The sequence below is a fragment of the Azolla caroliniana genome, unplaced genomic scaffold, assembly GCF_043228905.1.
Source record: "Azolla caroliniana isolate FFs.n. ecotype wild unplaced genomic scaffold, voAzoCaro1.0.p SCAF_2, whole genome shotgun sequence".
Lineage (NCBI taxonomy): Eukaryota > Viridiplantae > Streptophyta > Polypodiopsida > Salviniales > Salviniaceae > Azolla > Azolla caroliniana.
The window spans coordinates 21,411,540-21,426,735 of NW_028230437.1; the positions used below are offsets into that span (position 1 = coordinate 21,411,540).

General features: G+C 39.7%; 1 protein-coding gene across 1 annotated transcript; it reads left to right on the top strand.

Moving 5' to 3' along the window:
- The first annotated feature begins 8,978 nt into the window (after positions 1–8,978).
- Positions 8,979–11,697, top strand: LOC147867575 (glutamate receptor 3.1-like). The gene is made up of 5 exons (XM_087315352.1): positions 8,979–9,463; positions 9,652–9,941; positions 10,212–10,243; positions 10,372–10,772; positions 10,906–11,697. Exons 1-5 carry the CDS (start codon positions 9,110–9,112, stop codon positions 11,308–11,310), a joined length of 1,482 nt encoding a protein of 493 aa, XP_087171478.1. The 5' UTR covers positions 8,979–9,109; the 3' UTR covers positions 11,311–11,697.
- Positions 11,698–15,196: the final 3,499 nt, after the last annotated feature.

Here is a 15,196-nt window from a genome sequence, read left to right on the forward strand (position 1 = left end):
CAAACTAACCATATTATGTAACCTTGTTAAAATAGGACATGTTACAATCACAAACAATAAGTGACTCAACATATATCCTCATCTAATTCATGTCCAAATAAGAATAGGTTGAGTTATTCTCCCATTGAGCATGGCGTACGAGCTTCATCCCTTGCCCAAAATATATATCAATCTTGATATTCAGTTATAGAAACATATATGAGTCATTAATACCCACACAAATAACCTACCTACATTGTCATGGCATTGCACTTTTTCAAGATGTAACTATATTATGAGTAACCCTTGATTCGAGTCCTTAGCATAGTTGATGGCCATTCATTAATGTAGAATGTTATGCAAAATATCCTTTGCTACTATAAACCCGTTGTGTTTTTTGTGAACAAATTTTGATAGCTATTTTTACAATTGTTAGTAATGACTTTAACAAAAGTATTGTAAATTCACCTCATCAAAGAAATACATCACTAATGATTAAAAGAGGAGGAAGACTCAACTTGAAACAAGGGCCCCTTCTGGATTGATCTCCATCATTGGATACAAGTTATTGTACTTGTGTCCATTCCCGATCTTTAGATTTCCTCGACTGATCATCCATGTCGACTCACTCACAGTCGTTTTGTACCCGTCTTTGGCTAACATACCTGCAATTCTGCACTCCTGCCCATTGCCTAGTCGGACTATGCCGTTGGCTTCAGCCGAATAGTTAGAAAACCATTCGATGTTCGGGGTTACGTTGAATGTTGCACCGGAATCTAGCAACCATGTATGTGCATCTTGCGCAATGTAGAGGACTTCTCCGATTAACAAGTCCTCTAAGGAGAGGATTTCTCCCGATTGGGTGTTGGCAACATTGACTTGGTTGCCAAGTGGAGAGCGGTTTGAGTCGGATCGTCTTGATTATGCTCGAATCGTTGACCACTCTCTTTCCTCTTGATCAACTAGCAATCGGAAACATTGTGACTGACTATTCTACAACGAGTGCAAAAATCGCCTTGTTGGCCATTTCTCGACTTCGACTGCTGTTGGTCTCCACTTGTTTTTGACCGATTGGTATTTCGACCGGTTTTGTTGACTTGTTCTCTCGATCGACTGAATTGGTCGATCGACTTGGTCGGGTGGTGGGCTTTTGCCGACTCGTCGATGGTGAGTCCCATCGATTTTCGTCGAATTTCCTGTGTGAGGACTTGACCGACTGTTTCTTCTAGATTTACGTTTGGTCGGCTATTGGCAAATGTCATGCAGAATACCTCCTAACTCGCCGGCAAGCTTGATAGGAGGGCAAGGGCTTTTACTTCTTCTTCGAAGTTGAACCCTTGGGAGGAGAGTTCAAACAACAACTGACTGAATGGTCATCCTTTCTTTTTGATCGAACGTCTTCAAAAATAATAGGACCTTATCCACCCCCACCAATGTTCGATCCCGCTCCGAGAGTTGTGCAAAACGATGCTCGAACTGTTGGAATGTTTGCATTGTGCTTTGGTGGGACTTCAGCGATGCTACCCACTCGTCGAACTCGCGCCGACCTTGCCCCTTTGGTTTCTCATACCCACATGCCTCCAATAGAGCTTCCTCGAAGGACTCCCTTGACTAATGAGCTTCTCGAAGCTCTTTGACCTCTTTGTGTCTCGATACGCTCACCACCCGCAAAAAAAACTCTAGCCTCGCTGCTTCGTCCACGCCCACTTCGTTGTCTCAGCATTGTAGGCTCTCAAAAACCTTGAGACCTCGTCCCCGTTGAAACGGCCAACTCGTGGGACCACAGTCTCGACGGCTTGTTGAGCTGCGTCTCGTCTTTCTTTTTACCTTACGAAATCCATCACTATCCTCGCCATTACTTCCGTGAAGTCCTCCTCTTCCATCCATGTCCTCCCTTGCCACCCTTTCACGTCGGGTTCACCAAGATGTCACAGAAATCCGTCTGTGCGTGTTGGATCCGGGTGGGACCACTGAGGACTTGAACTAGGGAGTGAAAGAAGGGAAAAAGTAGGAGCTTACACCATCTAGTCCAGCTTCAACCTATACAAACACAAAACCTAGAGGAGGGCTCAACGACTCTAGGACTTCGACGAGAATGCTTCCGAACACAAAAATGGATGATTTGACATCCGACACAACGAGAACAAAAGAAATCAAGATCTAGACAACATAATATATATACCAAAACAATTTCTTTATATAAGGCTCAAAGCCTCAATAGATTTACAACGATGGTGCTTAGACCGGTCTCAACTATACTAGACAAACAAAAGTGGTACAATAGAGAGGGACGGAGTTGGGAATTCGTGACGACGACCACCACCACCTAACACGAGCACACCAAGCGTAACCTCGAATACAACAGGAGCACGAGCACCCCACCACACACCACATGAACCGAGAACCATGTACCACGAGAGCCGACCGCACCAACACCATGAACCTCGAACCACGCAAACGGTGAGCTCACAGACTCGCAATGACGAACGTGGGCACCAACACCATCGACCGAGAACCACCCGAACGGCAAGCACACAGACTCGCAACGACGAACACGGGCACCGACACAATCGACCGAGAACCACCCTAATGGCGAGCACATGGGCTCGCAACGACGAAGGGGGGCGAAGCAATGCCGATCCAACAAGCCTCGGGGTCACAAGCTCCACAAACAACTCGAGCACCTCAAGCGCCAACACCAACACAAGGCCACAAACACACCTCAAAGATGAGAGTGTGTATGAGAGAGATCAAGAACCCATAAGAACCTCCGAATGACCAAGAACAGGAAGAAGTAACAAAACCCCAAACTCTAGCTAGAAGAAGATGAGAAAGAACTGGTTAGCTCTAAACCCAATAGAAAGTAGAAAACAGGGAAACCTTAAAACAAAAACCCTAATGGTGCCATCCCCAAAACCCTATAAATGAAAGAGAAGAAGATAAATCTCCAAACCCTAAAGGTCTACCTCTAAAACACAAAATGGTTGACCCCAATGAGCCCGTCTCGACCTCATTTTATAGGAAAAAAAGGAAAAGGGTTCGTCGGTTTTTCCCACACTCGAGCACACCACATCACGACAACATTTTCGACCAGATGCTATCATGATATGGCAAGACTCAAACCCATAACCTTATGTTATATGGGTTGAGGTCTTGACCATTATACCATCTATTGTAATACGTAGGATATTATTTTCATTTAAGTTTTATTATAGGAAATTAATGTATATTCTAGATTTCTCTATAACATTCTAGAAGCTTCAGGATTACTCTTGAGAACACTATAAAAGAAGGCACTAAGCATTATGTTGAACCAAATTGGTTCAACGCCAGTCTTAAGCCTCTTAGCCATTTTGTACTTATCCTTCACATAATATATTGGTTGTTATCATCATCTCTCTCTCTCTCTCTCATCCTCACTATCTGTCTTTTCTCTTCTCTCTTTCTCTCTCTCTCTCTCGGGAGTCTTACGGAGTCCCATCCTCTTAGTACTAATAGTACTTCTCTTCTTTAGTACTAATCCCATATCTACTTTAGTACTATTCCTGATAGTTTGAACCAATTTTTTCCCTCAAGCCTACTTGTCGTTCTCCCTCATCCTCCTACCCTTTTCCCTATACTATGGCTACTGTTAGCGCCCAAGAATATCAATCCGTTTTCTCCTAGCGACAGTACCTAAAAGAAAAATTTGTTGCCTTGGAACAAGAAAACCAACGGCTGATAGGGGAACTGCAACATATCGCTCTAGAAAAACAACAAACGCAGCAACAACATGGGGAGTTAGCGTTACAGGTGCAACAACTTGAAGCGTCATTGCAACAACAAGGATCAAGTCCCCAAGGATTTCATAAAGAGCCGAAGATTGGACTTCCTGTGAAATTTGATGGAACGCGATCGCAATTTAGGGGATACCTTAATCAGGTACAATTAGTCATCCAAATGCATCCTTCCCGATACCCCACTGATGCATCCCGAGTTGGCTTAATAGGCACGTTGCTTCGCGGTTCAGCCTTAACATGGTTCGCTCCGCTTCTAGAAAAACAATCGCTCTTGCTTAATAACTTTGAAGATTTTATTAGTGAGTTTAAAGCCTGCTTTGGAGACACCGACAACATCAGGACGACGATCAACAAGATCTGACGATTGCGTCAAGGTGATCGTCCAGCCTCTGCCTACGCGGCAGATATCCGCCTACTCGCTTTAGATATCCTCTGGGATGATCAGGCACTAATGGAGCAGTTTCGCTATGGCCTGCGAAAGGATGTCAAAGATCTACTTCTAACTTTCCCCGAAGAACCAAAGTCTCTTACGGAGGCAATCAGTCGAGTGGTCCGATGTGACAACCGCCTTTTCGAACGGTGTTTGGAACGTCAATTACAAATACCACGCTCTAGGCCGGAGCCCACTTACGCCTCAGTCGCAGCTAAACCGTTTGCACGAGACAAACCTCAAGCAAATACTTTGACACTGATGGAGATCGATACCATGCGTCGACGCGGCCCGTTATCGGAAGAAGAAAAGCAACGACGACGTGCAAATCGATTATGTCTTTATTGCGGTGGACCGGGGCATATCGCAATCAATTGTCCCCATAGGCCAAGAAGACAGGTAAATCAAATTGTAGCCTGTTCTAAACCCGAGTCAATTCTTCCCTTAGGAGTGTCTGATAGTATTAATAGTACTAATAGAGTGTTTGATAGTATTAATAGTACTAATAGAGTGTTTGATAGTATTAATAGTACTAATAGCCCAAGTATCTCAAACAAATTTGAAATCCTTAGTCAATTAGATGAAGAGTTAAACGATTGAGTTCAGCCAAAATAGGAGCCGTTTGGTTGGACAACCCTAGATTTGTACAACCCATTAGTGGTTCCATTCCCTCCAAGCAAGTTAGCAATGTGTTCCTAGCCCAAGTCATGGTTAGTACTAAAAGTACTCCCCCAGTACATGTCCTAGCACTTCTAAATTCTGGAGCTAATTCTTGTTTTATGGATCAAAATTTTGCCCAAGCTTCTAAGATACCCTTAAGAAAACTTCCTTGCCCCGCATCTGTAGTAGTCATTGATGGTCGTCCCATTGCTTCCAGGAATATTGTAGAAGAGTCAGAACACATTCAAGTTGTCCTAGGTAGTTTTGTGTGTGTAGTAGCATTTAATATAATTAGTAGTCCAGAGCATCCCATTGTCCTTGGATTACCTCGGTTTGAATTACATAATCCAGACACACACACAGAAGACTTACGCGGATCGTCATCGGCTTCCCTGCTCTTTTGCCATCGGAGATCGAGTATGGCTTTTATGTCGTCACATCAAGACTACTAGACAGTGCGACAAGTTGGATTATCCGGTGTTCCATAGTTCTCTTCTTGAACCTTATAAAGCAAACACTCTTCCCGATCGTGTTACACCACCACCACCCCTGCTTGAGTTATTTAGACGCCGGCCTAGAGTATGAAGTTGCTGCCATCCTCGACTCCAAATTTGTTCGCAACAAACTTTATTATTTGGTCGATTGGCTCGGCTATAGTCCGAGTGAACGTATTTGGGAACCCGTCGAGCATGTCGCCAATGCTCAGGATCTTGTTGCTGAGTTCCATCGAAAGTATCCGGACAAACCTGGTCCGCAATCAACGCCGACTCGTTCCACTCGTCGCCTTAAGGGGGAGATAGTGTCATGATATGGCAAGACTCGAACCTATAACCTTATGTTATATGGGTCGAGATCTTGACCATTATACCATCTATTGTAATATGTACGATATTATTTTCATTTAAGTTTTATTATAAGAAATTAATGTATATTCTGGATTTCTCTAGAACATTCTAGAAGCTTTAGGATTACTCCTGAGAACACTATAAAAGAAGGCACTAAGCATTATGTTGAACCAAATTGGTTCAACGCCAGTCTTAAGCCTCTTAGCCATTTTGTACTTATCCTTCACATAATATATTGGTTGTTATCATCATCTCTCTCTCTCATCCTCGCTATCTCTCTTTTCTCTTCTCTCTTTCTCTCTCTGTCGGGAGTCTTATGGAGTCTCGTCCTCTTAGTACTAATAGTACTTCTCTTCTTTAGTACTAATTCCATCTCTGCTTTAGTACTATTCCTGACATATGCATTCAAATGGTGGCGTGTGTGATTTCATCTATTGATCTCCACTTTTCGGTTGTCATCGAAGCACGTTTTTCACTGTGTCGAATGGTTTCGACCTGTCTTCTGATGATCAAGTCATCCTACATCATCTCCTTCCACAGGGCAAAGTTTTTGCCATCGAACTTTCAGATTTCAACTCTTGTCTCGGATGTTGAAGCTATGTTGTGTTTTGTTTGAAATGGACTTCACACCTTGCTCTACAATTTGGCAGACTAAAACCAAATTCTTTGTGATGGTTGGTACATGCAAGACATTCTTAATGTATGTTTGGTTGCCCTCTTTCCCAAATGGGACATTGCCGATGTGCCGAATCAGATGATTAGTGTTGTCCATGGTCTCGACATAACCGGATCAATTTGGCTCTAGTAAGTCTCAGAACCATTCTTGATGGGACGTCATATGGTTGGAGCACTAGAGTTGATAAACCATATGTCTTCAGGACTTGAGGCACTAGTCAAAGTAGAAGATGACATATAATTTGCTCTATGTCTCATCACGAACATTCCACCATGGTCATCATAGTCGAAGTTGGTAGTGTAATTGGTTAGTTGTCGGCTTGTGGAAGCCAACTCACGCTTCTTCTTTCAACACTCTTCTTCATGGTGGCCGATTTGCCGCAATATTTGCATTCGATTGAGTTTTGTCGGCTTGGACTGAAACAAAAGCTCCCCCTTCTTTTAAATGTTTCTCTTGAGTTTCCACCGTCTTATTGGTAATGAGAGTTGTTTTCATAGGTTGAAGCTTGTCCGCATCGTCCTTGGACGAATTGGCCTCTTCTTGCATGGCCGCGTCCTCTTCCTCCATCTAAGTGTGTGTAGTGCATTTGACCTTTCGAGGCGTTGCTCCTTGTTCGTTTGTCGTCGACTTATCAAACACACAATCACTATAAGTCTAATAACCTTGGCCGACAAGGTATTGGTGCATCTTATACTCCCAAGATGCAAAGTTGTTTCGATCCAACTTCTTGCGAGGGAGAAAGCTACCCATTTGAGTATTCATTATGTCGATGAAGATTTCTTTATTTCTTCTTCTTCCTTAGACACGAGCTATGTAGTGGCACTACAATAGCGGATAGCCGGTTTGTGGTCGGCATATCGAAAACACAATCACTATAAGCCGAGTGGGCTTAGTGGATATGCTAAATCACACGCTCTGATACCATGTAAATAATTAGTAAGAGTAATTATGTTATGCGGAATAGATTAGAAATGTGTGTGTGAAAGAGGAGAGAAGAGACACAAGATAGATAGAAAAGTAAAAAGACTCAGATGTATATTCACAAGGAGGGAAAGAGATACTTCATATAATGTCACCCTCTCTCGTCATTAAAATGCCCACTCTCTCTCTAGCAACTATAGAAGCTCATGTGTCATGGGGAATGTGGAAACTCATTGGTTATGTGTCATAGAATATGATTCTATCCCACATAGTTAATGTGTAGAAAGTAATAGCGACCTTTGACCTTTTAGTGTACAAAGGTGTGTTCACACACTATGCTTAGGTTAAGTTTGATTCTCAACAGAAAGAAAATAACATCTAAAGTTGTTATGTACACAATTCTCTAACATAAAATGATTTCTAAAAACACCTTTTTGAACACGTGAGGAATGTTGAAAAAATATGCAAAGTTAACCACATCCTCATTAAGGCGGTTCTTGAAACTTCCTATTATTTTCCTAATGTCACATATTTGGCAATATAAAACTACCTCAACATTTCAGAAGATTTAATAACAAACAAGACCAATGGAGATATCTGAATGAAAGACCATATAATGCATACATAGAAGACATATTCATTGATACAGCCATGTATAACTGCTTCCATGTACATATGCATCATATATATGTTTTTTGGGTATATGGCTAAGTAGGTATCACATGTATATATTTATGTCATGTTGTGTATGTATGAATTTAAGTTATGCTTATATCGACAAAAATTATTGGCCTAACATACTAACCCTAAATCTTAGGCTAACCACACCCAATAGTTAAGGATACACCTAATGATTAAGCTTTGTGAGAAAGGAATAATGATGGGGTAATTTCTATGATTTGAACACTTGTTGTAATTTGAGATAATTGGTATGATGTATTCGACGACGAAAAGAACTAATTTTGAGATAACATTTGAAAGTTGCTCAATAATTTTTGTTGGCTTTGACCTTTTCATACAACACAACAAAAACTAAAATTGACCAAAGCAAATACTAACATACCCCCTATACATGCCGCACATATTTTACGTAGGATACTTACTTACGCAATATTAGATATACTTTGGGGGCATCAAAATGCCACTTAAAACATTTTTCGCGGATGATCATTTGCGAAAGAACCCAAAAATCTATTCCATTTGGATCACATACTTTGAGTAACCATTTCCATACGTGATGACATATGACATATAAAGAAAAACAAATGAGCGTTTTATCATTGTGCTTTATATTAAAACTTGGATGAGGTTTGACAAAAGAACTTTTCATGGCTTTGATATTTGTTTCATTGATTCTAACATAATATTAAAAGCACGGACATAGATTCTTCCTTTTGACAAAGACATTTTGCGACACGGATTCTTCCTTTTGACAAAGGTTGTATTGCAAGACAGGTCTATAAAGGCGGCTTCATTTCTACATGTGCCTCTCAACGAAATAAGCTCTATTAAGGCTTATTTGGATTTCTCATTTGCTCTTTATTCAATAAAGTCTATAGAGTTTATTCCAATTTAATGATAAAAATCGCCACACAAAAGTAGATGACTTGGTTTCCTTGTTGTCCAAGGTAACCTACTCAAATATTATAAATTCTAGAACCTTAGAAAACTATGTTTGCTCTTTTTCTTTATCCATGTCCTAAGGAGGAGGTACTATCAGACTACAGGTTTCGGAGACCCGGAAGACATTAATAAGTTAATAAGGAAGGATTAAGAGCATAATTAGCCGACGGAAGAAGTATTAAGACAATAATTAGCGATGAGATGGCGGTCACATCATCGGAGATTGCCATTGGTGTGGATGGGTTTGGTTAGTATAGTGATTCTAGGAGTAGTGTTCAGACCTGTGTTGGTGATAGGAGGAGATAGTGAGAAGAGTAGTATTAACATTCTGGTGCCATTGAAGCTAGGATTACCGGAGTTTGTAACATGGGCATCCGTCGAGACCCCGCCCACCAATGCCTCTCTTACGTTCTCTGGATTTGCCATCGAGGTTTTCGAGCGATGCGTCGAGAAGCTCGATTACCCTCTGAATTACAAATTCATCGGCTATGGCGATGGCATCACCGACCCTTCGTACAATGACCTCCTGCACGCACTGGTCGACTCTGAGGTATATACATACATACATACATACATACATACATACATACATACATACATATATATATATATATATGTATCAAAACACAACAGTTTTTTGTTAGTTCCTTCTTGTTTCTCGGAAATGTATGTACTTGCTTAACCCTCGAAAGATTTGTATATTAATTATGCAATGTTTGAATTGTGGGTTGTATTTAGGACATCGATGGAGTGGTGGCCGACTTGACGATAACAATGGATCGATGGAAAACTGTGGACTTCACACAACCCTATGTGCAATCCAGCCTTCAAATGGTTGTGCCCCTACAACCTGGCAGGAATAACCAAGATTTTTTTATATTCCTTAGACCCTTCTCAACTACACTGTGGGTTGCCATTGGGGCCCTCTTCTTTGGCACCATTGTTGTGCTCTTCATCTTGGAGTACAAGAATTCGGACGATCCGTCACAAACTGGCATTATGAAGAAGAAGCTACGGGAGATAATTTGGTAACCAAACTTGCCTTCACCTATGCATTCTTGAAATTATATGTTTGTATTTGTGTATTGCGTATTGCGTATTGTGTATTGCGTGTTGCGTATTGCATATTACGTATGCGTGAGTGTGTGTGTGTGTGTGTGTGTGTGTGTGTGTGTGTGTGTGTGTGTGTGTGTGTGTGGTCTGTATCCATATATGTATACATCACATGTGTCTTTTTCATAACTCCAAACTTTCATTTCTTTAATATGTTGATGCATGATGAGCTGCAATTCATACAGGAATACAACAATGTCCCTGTTCTTCTCCCAAGGTAAGCAATATACATATTCTAATTTCTCAAAACAAGCTTGATTTGTGGGTAAATCATCAGAGATTTTGATTTTGAGGATGTAACTCTCCACAACATTTGTTGACACTAAAATGAGTTTTGGACCACAGGACCAGATATTTTGTCACACTTGGGTCGCCTATTGATGGTCTTCTGGTTGATCTCTGTACTCATATTTACGTCGAGCTATACGGCGAGTTTGGCATCGATATTGGCAGCAGAACAACCGAGTCCAACAATCCAAAATTTTGTAAACCTGCAAAAGAGTCGATTAAAAGTAGGTTATCAGGAGGGATCGTTCACATCTGATTACATGATAAATAACCTCTACATTGCGGCAGACCGACTTGTTCCATTAGCTTCCGAAGAGGATTATGATAGTGCATTGAAGTCGGGGAAAGTAGCCGCAATTATCGAGGAGTCACCTTATATTCATACATTCCTTACAACCTTTGGATGCGATTACTCGAATGTGGACACAGATATCGCCTACTTTAGTGGCTTCGGTTTTGTGAGTGAATTTGTTACTCCAATCTTATTTATATCATGTGCATGGATATTGTTGTCTACACATGGCAATGATGAGGGTTTCAATCATCTTTTTCTTGTTGAGTAAAGCAGTAGAGATTTTATGATGGTTGCAGGCATTCAAGAAAAACTCATCCTTGACCAACAATTTCTCGCTGGCGATTATAACTCTGGAGCAAAACAGAGATCTCCAGAACATCAAGGATAAATGGCTGGGCTCGGGGGATTGTGCGACCAACATTAACGGCACGGCGAACATATCTCTCAGCCGTTTCTGGGGGCTATTCATTATCATCACAATATTGTATTTTTTGTGCATCCTCATGAAGATCATAAGATTGGTAATAGCAAGATATTTGACGACAGCCAATGCAGCAACTTCAACATCTAGGTCATATTCAACATTTGAGATGAGTGCCTTTGGAGAAGAGGACCCACTTTTTTCGTCACGTCGCACTTCCCTCGAACAAGCCCCAGAAATTGTTGCCGTCGCGACTCCTTTTGAGACGCTCTCTCACTAAGTGAGTGTCGTCGTATCGTGTCGTATCGTGGGGTCCGAGTTTGTGGCGATGCTCATGTGAACTAAAAAGTCTGTTCATTAATTATATCTCTCGAGGATCGTTAGGTCTGTCTATGTGGTAGCCAGCGAGTAAATGATCTATAATGCACTTCCCATGACTATGGAGATGCAAATCAACAAAGTCTTGTTGGTAAGTCGAGGTTGGGATATTGGTTACCCGCATCTAGTGATCAGTCATTTGGGGGCTTCTGGGGGGCCTCATATATCCAAAACCATCCACCCTTCTAGGGCCTGATATAAATTGAAGTATAATCTTGTATTTTAATGATATACCTAATGATTAAGGTTTGTGAGAAAGGAATTGTGATGGGGTAATTTCTATGATTTGGACTCTTGTGGTAACTTAAGATAATTGGTATGATGTATTCGATGGTGAAAAAAAAATACTTCGAGATAACATTTCCAAAAGTGCTTGGTGTTGGGGAATCACATGACAATACCACAATTCCAAATGGAAGCTAACAAATCATTTCCCCACTTGTGCTGCAAAATGTAAGATAGTAATCAAACCAAATTAATCTGGACAGCAATTAAGCAAGAAACTCCACGCCCAAACACTAACAAAGAAATAATCAAGGAGTCATGAGATTTACGTGGCAAACCCCGATGTAGGGAAAAACCACGGGACCGTTCACAATAGCACCAAAACTCCACTAATAAACAATAATCCAGTGGGTACAACAAGTTTTAATCTCTAGTTCAAAACTAGAGTCTTTACAATCTTCAAGGTAAGTCCTTGGATCAACAAATCATCACATATAGTGGCAAAATTACAATTTTAAAAGGTTCTTATCATAGCAGAATCTATGAAAATAGAGAGATCAAGACAATAATCCAACCGTTAGACTTGAAGAAGAGTGTCAAGAACAACTTACTAAATTTTGACGACGATCGAAGGTCATTGTTCGTCGATGGGGGCCTGAACAATAGCTAGCTCCTCTACCTCTATCGTCTCTCTCTTTATATACTATCCATGATGTCCAAATTAATGTGGTTGAATCCCGAATCCTTTGCATTTGACAACTTCAAAAAATCCTTTAGTACCCGGTCTCCTACCCTCATCCAACTTGTTGCCTTACTTCAATAGGCATAGGTACTCCTAAATTTCTAGTACATCTCTAATTCTAGAGCACAACAAAAATTAAAAGTTTATCAAATACGAACATACCCCAGTATACATGCCACACATATTTCACATAGTATACTTACTAACACACAATCTTCGATATAATTTGGGGGCATCAAAATGCCACTTAACCATTTCTGGCGAGTGATCTTTCAAAGCGTATTGGTCTTCATAGGGGTCTCAAAACCAACCATTCAAGCTCAAAATGTACATCATATTTAAGCAAACATGGATCAATTTCCATATACTAAAAGAACATGACCAACTTGAATCCTATCATGGAAATGCATATAAGCATTTGTTCTTTGGTTTTTTTTTGTTTTCAAGCTTTGATGCATTTTTACTAACCTCACCCGGCCAATTTGCATACATTCCTTGGCAAATTCAAACGTGTTAGAGAAACAAATGAGTGTTTCATCTTTCTTCTTTTAGTATTACAACCTTGATACATTTCGACAAAGCATTTCTTATGGCATTGGTTGTTCATTGTTTTGGAGAATATACTAAGATGAAGGGTCATGAGTTGGAGCTTCAACAACATTTCATTTGGAAAAAAGCCAAAAATATATTCCACTTGAATGGCATACTTTAGATACAACTTTCAAAAAGTTTAAAACCTAGATGCAATTTGACAGAAGAACTTCTTGTGGTTTTGGAAAAATTCAAAAAACATACATATTGTAATCTTGACATGCGTTTTATATTTCGACATATGGCTTATTCAAATTTCCCATTGGTTCTCGATGCGATAAGGTCTATATGGATTTCGAGGTGGTTTCCTTCTTGACCAAGGTGTATACGGACCCACTTGTCCTATAAGCTTAGATAACTATATTCACTCTTAATTGAGGAGGAAATATTATTAGACTACATATTTTGGAGGCCTAAAAAGGAAAAAATTAATCAATTAATAGGGAAGGATGAATAGTAAAATTAACTAATAGAAGAAGTACTAACATATAATTAACGATGACGTGGTGGTCACGTAACGGAACATTGCCATCGCCATTTGGCATAGATGGGTTTGATTATTGAAAGGATGATGATAGAAAGAAAAGATAAAGAAGATATATAAAGCTAAAACTACAAAGATCTATTGATAATGAATGATCATGATAGAAGGAAGAGAGAAAGAAGATACATAAATCCAAATATACAAAGCTATATTGATAACAACTAAACCACACTACATAAACGACGTGTCTTGCTTTTAGTTTGACTTATCCTCAAGACCTTAGTTTGTGTTCTTGACCTAGGGATGTGAATGCTCCATACCTTATATTCTTGTAGTGTTCAATGCCGTCAATTCTAAAAACACTTTCACAATTAGTATATGGTTTGTAGTCAAATGTTTAAAGTAATAATGTTATGAATATATATATATATATATATATATATTATATATTATATATTATATATATTATATATATATATATGATGTACATTGTACATAGGAAACTTTAATTTATTAAAGTCTGGTATAAAGTGATGAGAATACTAATCAAGAGAAGATTGGAAGGGTCCATATCTCTGGGATTTGCACTATGGTGGAGATTGGAGAAAAAAGCTTGGATATTGGGAGTTCTAGGTAGACTAAAGACGTTTTGTGTGTAGAGAAATAAATGCATTGTAGAACCAACAACAGAAATACAGATTCGGTGTTTGAATAGGTTGCATGACATCTAGCTCACTATAGCCTCTATCACGGTCTAGAAATCTAGACGCAAAACATGTCTTTTGGGAGAAGAAAGTCGAACAAGGGAGACAATCATTGCTCTATGGTATTAATGGTAACGAGTATTCGAGCTCAATATGAAGAGTTGCAAGGCACTTCAGACACTATGGAAGTTTTGAGACTTTCCTTTCATCAATCATGGTTAGATTCCCCCTTGGTGGACTATGTAAACAGTGTGCCGAAGTGGTGTTATACCACTCCTAAATAACTATATATGCCTTGACAACCCACCCAAGAAGGTACATTACTGGTGTACATATTGGACTATAAAGACACTTCACCTAACCAATGGGAACCACCCTTTCTTCGGATAAATAAATAAATAAATTATTATGGGGTTTCCAAAATAACTATATCTGCCTTGACAACCCTCCCAAGAAGGTACATTACTGGTGTACATATTGGACTATAAAGACACTTCACCTAACTAACGGGAACCACCTTTCTTCGGAAAAATAAATAAATAAATAAATAAATTATTATGGGGTTTCAAATCATTGTGACACTATGTTTTGTTTGATTATCATGACCACTTTTTTCTTTCCATCTTGATGATACTTGATTATTTAGCAAGTTTACATTTGATTTTTTGTCCACGTTCTCTTAAGTTTCTGTCTCACTTTCTCTTCCTATCCCTTTTTGTACGTATATCTCAATTTTCAAATGTTGGAGGTAGGAAAGTAAAGCAATAAACATAAACATGATTGCAATGATGAGGAAAGACCCTTTGCAAAAGACTAAAAAGGAAAGAAAAACAAGAAATGAAAAAGGGGACTCTAACTCCCAGTTTTTTTCAATCAATATGTATCTGTTAAGCATTTCATTGTTACACACCATAATTTCACCATTTTATTTGTGGCGTATTTGGAATTACGTGGGCTTGATCAACACTTGGTAAGTAGAATTGCATTTTGGTATGTTTCGCACTATTTCGCATAGCACATAATTGTTGTGAACACTACATTC